General features: G+C 46.9%; 2 protein-coding genes across 2 annotated transcripts; one reads left to right on the top strand and one right to left on the bottom strand.

The window, feature by feature from the left end:
• Positions 1–3,208: 3,208 nt before the first annotated feature.
• Positions 3,209–4,967, top strand: LOC123160692 (BTB/POZ domain-containing protein At5g41330). The gene has a single exon (XM_044578539.1). The coding sequence runs from the start codon at positions 3,223–3,225 to the stop codon at positions 4,672–4,674; it is 1,452 nt and encodes a 483-aa protein (XP_044434474.1). The 5' UTR covers positions 3,209–3,222; the 3' UTR covers positions 4,675–4,967.
• A 1,307-nt stretch (positions 4,968–6,274) lies between these two features.
• LOC123160693 (uncharacterized) lies at positions 6,275–7,765 on the bottom strand. Its single transcript, XM_044578540.1, has one exon. It carries the CDS (start codon positions 7,612–7,614, stop codon positions 6,445–6,447), a length of 1,170 nt encoding a protein of 389 aa, XP_044434475.1. The 5' UTR covers positions 7,615–7,765; the 3' UTR covers positions 6,275–6,444.
• Between the last annotated feature and the right edge of the window lie 1,711 nt (positions 7,766–9,476).

Here is a 9,476-nt window from a genome sequence, read left to right on the forward strand (position 1 = left end):
GTTTGGTTCTTTACAATTCGCGCTACACATATTTCATGACAAGTGATTCAGTGCGACTGGCAGGGTTGTTCTCTCCTTAATAGTAGCTCACCGGATCGATTCTTGGGTTTCCCACATGTTCTTTGTTATTTTTTTGCATCCGACCATACGCTAAGGGTTGGACCCCAATGGCCGGCCCAATCGGCGCGGTCTGTGCGAACGGGCGACTATTTGCCGCAGAATGCGGCAAATGGGAGCTCCCAGAAGGAAGGCATGCATGGGTCTGTTTGGGCCTGTTGTTGAGTCCGGGGAACCATTTCTCAAGGGTCATTACCAATGTGAGTAGGTGAGCGATGGTCCGAAAATCCAAAGCAAGCTGTTTCCCTTGAGCGCATGTTTCCCTCTCGTTAGGGTTTTGTGTTTCTCCCGGGGCGACTCGCCGCGCCGCTGTCGAGATCGTCTTCCCCTACCTCCGTAGCGCCTACCCTGGCCCGTGCGCCCGCACTTGAGAGGCTAGGACGGCGGAGGGTTAGGGTTCCATCAGAAGGGTCCGATCGGTTTCATCGGACTAGGGTTCAGGATGTCATCCAACAAGGCTTCGTGGTCAGCTTATGGCGCTATCATACATGAGATCTTACATCACTCTTTAGAGTTTGCTTTTTGTAAATTTAGTCATGAATTTAGGAGCTCGAATGTCGAAGCGCACAACGTAGCGAACTATGCTTTATCCCTTGGGGCTGGCCGCCATGTGTGGTTGGGGCACCCAGGAGATCTTCCATCCGTCCCCGTAAATATTGTGACGAATTAATAAAAACTTCGCGAGGTTGTCTCAAAAAAAAGGTGAGCGATGGTCCTACATTGAAAGTATAACCAAGATCAATACTTTGTAATAAAAATATTCCTTTTTAATCCATGTGTAATACAAAAAGGAATAAACTGTAATAAATAGTTTAAAATCTTCTATATGGTATAAATATTATATTCATCACCAAATATTTTTACAGTCTGTGTGGGCCAAGGCAACACAATTGAAAAATTAGGTGTACACGAGGGCTACAAATAAGCAAAAGATGAGATGAAAGCTTATTTGCATTGTAAGACATCTCAAATGTATGACAATGACTACAAATTAGCGAGATATGAGATAAAATAATATTTGTCTTGTGGGACATGACTAGAAGTCATGTGGGCTTTGCCCGCGCAGGTTCGAATCCTGCCGACCACGTCTTGTTTCTTAATTTTTTACGTGCCTTCCATTTCTGGGTTTTCAAATAATTGGATTGCTTACCATATTTGGTTCCATCTCTAAGTCCTTTTTTTGTTAGTGTCAAAAAAAAAGGCGTGAGGTTGCGGGTTCAAGGATCCGGTTGCCCGATATAAATACTTTTGATCCTTAAAAAACACAAAATGCTACCTCAGTCAATCCAGATCTATTACTAAACGTCAAACATAATAAAAATTACATCAGGTGTCTAGAATATTTGCTCTCACTGGTTCCTCTGAGTGAACACATGTTCAAAACCTCCAAGTTGTCAAGTTAGACACTTAGATAAATTACTAAGAAACCGAAAGTAATCCTAGAGTCCATGTATAGTTCTAACCCTCCGGAATGGTGAGTGGTCATAGCCTCCAAGCTAGAACTAGTGAACTTTTCAACTTTTAGAAAAAAATCGTTTCATGAATCACATGAAGTTTTGAACCCCTGTTGTGAAACACACGTTTAAAGTAGTAAAAAGAACTCATAGTGTCACCTTGTAGTGGAGGTGGAATGGTGAGTGGTCATAGCCTCCAAGCTAGAACTAATGAGCTTTTCAACTTTTAGAAAAAATAGATTCACGAATCACATGAAGTTGAACCCCTGTTGTGAAACACACGTTAAAAGCAATGGTAAAAAGAACTTCTAGTGTCGCCTTGTTGTGGAGGTGGGTGACCATGGCGGAGATCCTGGCGGGCGCGCATAGTGGTACCTCATCCTTGTCTAGGGAGTTGCGAAGAAAATTTAAGGGAAGATAAAAGGGGACCTCCACGCGCTACGTTGTGAGGAGTGACGACGCCCGAAACTAGTGCGTCATGAGCGCAAGACAAACATGTACGGCACATGGCTTACCACAAGAGGTGATATGGTGATTTTTTCGTGTGATGCTTGGAACTTTATAAGATGAGAGGACATTTGTTTTCTTAGAACAAGATGAGAGGACAAGCACAAGGAATGATAATGAGAAAGAGTTGTGGGAAAGCACCACAAAAGGGCCCAATCCACTGAGTTGTGATTGGATGGGTGGGTGGGGGTGGGGCCGCACTTTGCGAAGAAAATTAAGATGAGTAGTGATGTAGGGTGTCTTCCATTTTTCCCCATTTTATCAGCAATTAACACTTTGCTAGGAGTGGAGGGAAGATGTCGTTAGGAAGATAGCTATAGGACACCTCCAAGAAATTGAGCAAATAAATTTTGAGATTGAAAAGTGACCATGACGTCTTCACTGACTGAACATCACAAGAAATCTGAAATAATGAAGGAAAATACAAGCACTCGTGCCAAACCTAAGACTTAAATCCAAGTGTGTTGGTTCCACCACAGGGAAGCTAATCATCCGAGCTATGCTAAGTTCGCGTAGATGAATTTTTGATGGTCTTATCCCTTTGATTCAAACTGTTATTTTGTAGGAAAATATCCTACGGAGTGAAATCATCAATTTTATAATTAAAATAATTTTAGATTTGTGTCTTGTACATTTACTAACTCTGTAACCAACGAACCTTTAAAAAAAATCAAATGGTATAATAATATATATCGGTGGTTGCAGTGAAGTCTAAACCGGGAAAATGTATATCATATTGGAAATTGTATGGATGCCAAAGACCAAAAGAAAAAAAATGGAAATGTGCATTGCTCTTTTTAGGGCAAGGAAATGTTTTTTTTTAGATAAACTCGCAAGCTTTATTATGTCGTCACAACGTTTACAAGGAGAAGAGAAAGTTATCGGGTTGGCCTAAACAAACATGACGATCAACTCCTAGTGTAAGACCATGCTTTACGAGATTGTGAGCCTCAACATTAGATTTTTTTTTTTTGAGGGGTGCCTCAACATTAGATATAAGGAATTCGTGCATGCGTGTATGAAAATCCCGGGGAAAAAACCGAACTCTTTCGTCGGCCGACTATCGGGCCCATTAGATGTTTCGGCCCAACCAAAATAACCCGTCGGCCCCCTAGAGAAAAACATGTCACTCTAGTCAACGCCAATGGCATCCACCGAGAATTCCCCATCCCCACCCATGGCGTCCACCTCCACGTCCTCCTCCGTCGTCACCCTCAACGTCGGCGGTGAGCTCTTCCAGACCACCGCAGCCACCCTCTCCCGCGCGGGCGCTTCCTCCCCTCTCGCCTCCCTTGGCCCCTCGTCCCCCGACGCGCCACACTTCCTTGACCGCGACCCTCGCCTCTTCGCCGCCATCCTCTCCTTCCTCCGCAGTGGCCGCCTCCCGTCCCCTCCTCCCTCCGCCGCTCTCCTCGCCGAGGCTCGGCACCTCTCACTCGACGGCCTCCTCCTCGCCTCCCTCTCCCCCGCGTCCGCCTTCTCCCCCCTCTCTCTGCGCCCCACCGCCCTCCTCCCCCTCACCGGCCGCGTCGCTCCCTCCGCAGTGGCCATAGTCCCCTCCCCGCACCCGGCCTCCCTCGTCGCCGCGCACGGCGGGGTCGTCACCAGCTTTGACGCCGCGCTCGCCTCCCGCACCAGCGTCCTAACGCCGCTCCCCACCATCGACTCGCTCGTCGCGGTGTCCCCCGCTCTCGCCCTCGCTGGCGCCCGCGACTTTCCTGGCGTCCAGCTCTGCCGGTTCCTGGCCGACGCCCCTGCCACAGCTTCGGAGGCTCTATATTGGCCAGACTCGCCTTCTTCTTCTGTGCTCTCTATGGCGGCCTCAGAAGCGGCATCACACTGGCTCTTTGCCAGCTTCGAGTCAGCGAGACGGAATTCGAGCGCCGTGGTGGCGTTCGATCTGAATTCTCTGTCACCTGTGGTGGAAATTGGGCGGAAGGAGGTGTTTGGTGCGGACGTTGAGGCAGCAATACCACCGACCAAGCTCGCTTGGCTTGCTGGGCACAGTCTCTTGCTTGCCGCTGGGTCACACTCCGGGCCGGCTGGAATGGTGGGTGACATACGCCTGTGGGACGTCCGGGCAAGCTCGACGGTGCCGGTGTGGGAGGTGAGAGAGAAGGAGGACTGCTTTGCAGATGTTACTGCATCAGACTCGCTGTCAGCATTGTTTAAGGTGGGGGCTGCCTCAGGTGAGGTTTTCATGGCTGACTTGAGGAGACTTAGTGGTAATGGCACCAGTGTTGATCCTTGGGTGTGCATCGGAGACCGACAAAGGGCGGGAGCTGCCACAGCATCTCGCAGGAAGGATGGAAATAACTGTAGAATTGAGTGCTACCGTAATTGGGTGTTTGTGGCACGGGACGCATATGTTGAGGTGTGGACACAGGTGGAAATTACATCAGAGGCTGGGGAGAAGAAGGTGATGAGGAAAAACTGGGTAGGGAATGGGCCATCGATGGTCACTGCAGACGGCGAGGAGAAGGCCAAGATTGTGAGCTGGGCCTTCGGAGGCAGCAGGATGGCATTGGCTAGAGTTGATCAGCGGTCTATTGAGGTGTGGGATAGTGCTTCTGGGGCAATATCAGGTAACCGCTGAGCAGAGGAACAAGACTAAACATGTAAGAAATCTCAAATTTGATTCTGTTCTTGTTCACCTCTATCAATGTAGTTTCGGTTGTTGTTTGTGATGTTACATTAAGGTTAAGAACAAGTTCACCTTGTTCTTCCTTTTTTAATAGGTTAACGAACAGTCTACACTATAATTGTATAATCTGCCTACTTTTTTTTATTACCGAAAGAAAAGATCAACAGGGTCATAGACCACATTTCTGTAAGCAAAAATCAAGTAGAATTGATTGCTAATCAGAATTCCTTGGTTCTTTTGTGTAACTGAGGTATTCCTTTTGGTCATTGTAAATAAAAATTCACAAAAGTAGCATGTGAATTAATCTAATCATTAATCTTCTTACCTGGAAATTAGATTAACATCTTCTAGTAGCTCATGTTTGAGCAGAAAACCTTTTAGAATCTCATCACATTTCCAGCATGACATGCAAATGTTTCGCAACACGCTTTTGCAGTAGTCTGTTTCATCAGAAGTTATGGTCGATGTTAATTGCTTGTTGCTCTGGGCCCTGTTTTTGCTAATGAGCACGTCTTAAATGATGCAAAAGTTGCAAATTAATATGTGTTCTAAATTTTGTTTGCAAACTAATATGACATCATCCTGGCAATTTATTTAATCTAATCATACAAAGTCAGTTTTTGTACCTGCACGGCTGCCCTCAATCTTATTAGCTTAACTCGGGTCTTCACCAGAGTGCACATTAAAGGATTCAGTTTGAGTAACATGTGTAAGATAAGTTTTATGGTTAGGAATTATAGAAGTGCATAAGATTAGGAATCTCAAACTCGACAATGATTATTGTTTGTTTTTATGGCATTTGATTACGGAGGCTGATCTGATAGATGCTGGAATTTCAAATTGGCCGCTGGTTCTGACTTCTGTCTGAATCTACATTTCATCATGATCCGTCATAGATTGGACATTGCAATTAACCAGCTATGCAAACATATGAAATATGAACTCAATGGATTTGATTACACAGCTCAACAAGTAAAACCCACTAACATCCTTCAGTTGACCTCCTAAACTACCAATAAATATCTGGAGTTCCCTATCGGTTTCTATATTTACCTCACTATTTCGCAGTCAAATCATTTGATAGCTTTGAATTTGTTACCTTTTCCGATGATATATCACATGTAGTAGGGGAGACTGTTTCTTGCTATAATTAAGCATAATTGGTTTGATGCCAACATTCGGCATTGCCAATATTTGGCAAGCCAACATTTGGCAAAATCAGAAGTTGCCAATATTTGACAATATTTTGTGAGATTGACAAAAAAAATTGGCAGCCAACCAATCACTATTTGGCATGCCAACTTTTGGCATCAAACCAATTATGCTCTGAAGCAAATTCTTTCTAGTTTATACTCCCTCCGTCCCAAAATAAGTGTCGCTGACTTGGTACAACTTTGAACGACACTTATTTTGGGAGGGAGGGAGGGAGTATTTTTCCTAAAAAACTGCAATACCCAATATCTTCACAGGAGTTTTGGCATACCTTGCTTCTGTGGGTCTGCTTGTGCACAAGCTCTCCGCCCTGCCTGTGCAGATCTGTAGATACTAGTTTTGGATTCAATTCCATATCCCCATACCACACAGAAGATTATTTGTTCAGTCTTGAGCATAGGCTTTAGAAGTGTCTAATGGGTATTGTGAAAAAGGAAAAAATGTGACCAATACATACTGCAACATCTAACGTAATCCTATCTGGTAGTACCGCGTACCTAGTAGCTTAACTCAAGTCTCTGGGAAAAGCCAAGTTGGAGACCATGGACCGTAGCCGGCTGCGGGCACCGCCACCGTCGCCGGCAGCAACGGCGCTACTGTCTGGTCTCTCATGTTGTACACGCCGGAGTCTGGAAAGGGATTCTCACAAGTTTCGCCGTTCATGAAGTAGATGCAATCTTCTCGAACTCCGACGCCGCTAGATTGACCCCCAGCTGGGAGAGACTCTGAGCAGCCTTCGCTGACAAAGAGCGCGCGCCCCAGCAACGTATCGACCTCGGTCCAGTGTCCACAGCCGCTGCTCAGGCCTGTTGCTTCGAAGACCTTGAAGAGTCGAGTTTGCTCCTCAATCCCCGAGTCTGCCGGAAACATTGGCGGCTGGTAAATCCTTCGTTCCACCATCAGCAGCCGATCGCCGGAGGCAACGAGGTAGTTCCGCAGCACGTACATGTCTGTCGAGTAAGGATTGTACCATGCGTCCCCGTCGATATGCGTGTCAGCCGTACCGCCGATGGCTGTCTGCTCGCGGCCGTCGTCCAGGATACGAAGCTCCTGTTGACGACATTCCTCCACTTCTGTGGTGAGGAGGACGTAGAGCTTCCCTTGGAAGAGCGCAATGTCGTTGACGTGGCTGTCTTCAGGCTCCGCCCACTCCGTGGTGGAGCACCTCGTGATGTCCCATGGCTGCCCACGAGTGGAGATGATGACCTTCGTGGTCTTGGAACCGTAGATGTCTTTGGACTTCACCAAGGCGGCGACGAGGTGATCGGACATTAACACCTTCCGGACGGTCGGGTTTTCTCGGAACCAGCCGGCGGCCTCAGGGACAGGGGTCGTCGCTACCGGGGAAGGGTTCATCAGGGAGCAATTGTGGTCGTCGACGTGCACGAGGAAGAGCGTGCTGCCGGTGGAGACTCGGACGGAGACGTCGTGTCCCGCCGCGGGCAGGCGGTGCACGACGCCGTCGGGGATGCTGAGGAAGGTGCCATCGCAGAGGGCAAGCCACGGGAGTAGCGGGGGTAGCGGACGCAGCAGCCGCGCCCTGGAGCGCCATGGGCGGCAGACGGCGGCGAGGCGGACGCGGTCGGCGTGCGACGGCAGCCGCGAGAGCACGACGCCCAACATCTCCGGCTGGAGGTCCGGCCATGTGCACCCGCCGGACGAGCTTGATGACGCGGCCATCGTCGTGTGATACGTGCGGCTGCGTCCTCTTTGAACAGAGCGATCGATCTGAGGACGAGTCCGTTCCAATATATGATATGGAAAGATATCTTTCGTTCCGGATCCGATCGATTCCGTTTTTCCGGTGGCTTTTCTGTTGAGTCCAGGCTATATACGAAGGGTCCGTCTAGGTCTCAGTCGCTAAGTCTCAGTCGAATGACGTCACCACATGGTTGGTGATTGGCCTCTTTGATCGCTGGTTTTGTGTCGTTCGCTTGCTGGGCTTGTTTGTGGGCTCGGTTGTCTTTTGTTTATTGCTTTCTGTGGGCTTGATTGCTTTGGGCTGGCTCGTGTGTGTGTGTTTTCGTAGAAACATTTAAAAACAACAGAGGAAACGAACGAAATCACTAATTAAGGAGTACTCCTTGCAGAGATCATTCCAACTTTCGAACGAAATCACTAATTAAGGAGTACTCCTTGCGGAGATCACTCCAACTTTCCCAGGTTGCAACAAGTGGCGCGTTGTGCGCCACTTGTCGCAACCTGGGAGTTTTCCCTTTTTCGTAGATCCGTTTATTCAAAATGTTTTATCTCTTAGACGCACCTAAATCTCGAACCGCTTTCGCCATTGGATTCCTCGTGTCGAGATCTTCAAAACTAGATCCCATGTTGATAGGTTTTGACAAACTTTTTTTTCACGAAAAAAACCATATGAAAAAACCGACGAAAAAACCGAACCGGGAACATGGGTTTTTTTTCTTTCCGAAAAAGGCACGCCCCGTGCCTCTGGCGGAAGCAAAACCATGCCTCTCGCGAAAGAAAAAAAACAAAAAACGCATTTTTTATCCTTTCCGAAAGAGGCACGCCCGTGCCTCTCACGAAAGCACAACCATGCCTCTGGAGGAAGCAAAACCGTGCCTCTCGCGAAAGAAAAAACTAAACAGAAAACGTGTTTTTATACTTTCCGAAAGAGGCACGTCCGTGCCTCTCGCGAAAGCACAACCGTGCCTCTGGCGGAAGCAAAACCGTGCCTCTCGCGGAAGAAAAAAAAACGCGTTTTTTTCCTTTCTGAAAGAGGCATGCCCGTGCCTCTCGCGAAAACAAAATCGTGACTCATGAAAAAAATTGCATTTTTTTGCGCAAAAAAATTATTTTTTTCGATTTTTTTTGTTGAAAAGTTAGGGAAGACCGGTAGAAAACCAAAACGTAAAAAAAACCGAAAAAAAACTTTTAAAAAGCCGAAAACGTGTGCGTAAAAATAAAAAAATAAAATCCGGAGGGAGTACCCAAAACCAGTGGCGTAACTAGGGGGTGTGCCAGGTGTGCCCGGGCACACCCAGAATTTTAAAAAACGCTTTTTTACCATGTAATAATAAACTTATTTTTAAGGCTCATCCAAGACAAGGAAAATAGACCTCAATTTTCTTGAAGTTTACACACCCTTCATTTTACTTCTGGGTCCGCCACTGCCCAGAACACGACATGTGGCGAATGGCTGTGAGCATGCCAAGTGACGCTGATCATTGCGAGGCTCCCGAAGAAGCGCTCATTAATTAGTTGCTCCCAGAAACGAATGGCCAGACAAATATCCCAGGTTGGAAAAGGAAAATGCGCTCCCACGTGACCAAGAAAGAAAGAGAAATGGTTTGCTACCGTATTAGTATTACACACCAGTAGACACACAAAGCTAAGAAATCCCCAAAATAACTAGAAGTGATAGAATGCTAGAAGTGGTGGAAGTGATTTTGCTAAAATAAAATAAAATGCGAAAGGGGTAAATGTTGGGTTTTTTCTGGGGAACAGTCAAAGTGGTAGAACAAAAAAGATAATGAAAAAAAATGAGTAAGGGGTACATGATAGAAACTCTAATTCAAAAATCATGA

Source organism: Triticum aestivum, chromosome 7B (genome assembly GCF_018294505.1).
Source record: "Triticum aestivum cultivar Chinese Spring chromosome 7B, IWGSC CS RefSeq v2.1, whole genome shotgun sequence".
Lineage (NCBI taxonomy): Eukaryota > Viridiplantae > Streptophyta > Magnoliopsida > Poales > Poaceae > Triticum > Triticum aestivum.

What these genes read in the sequence shown, in the direction of transcription:
- LOC123160692 (XM_044578539.1), top strand. Translation starts at nt 3,223, where the DNA reads ATGGCATCCACCGAGAATTCCCCATCCCCACCCATGGCGTCCACCTCC.
- LOC123160693 (XM_044578540.1), bottom strand. Translation starts at nt 7,614, where the DNA reads ATGGCCGCGTCATCAAGCTCGTCCGGCGGGTGCACATGGCCGGACCTC.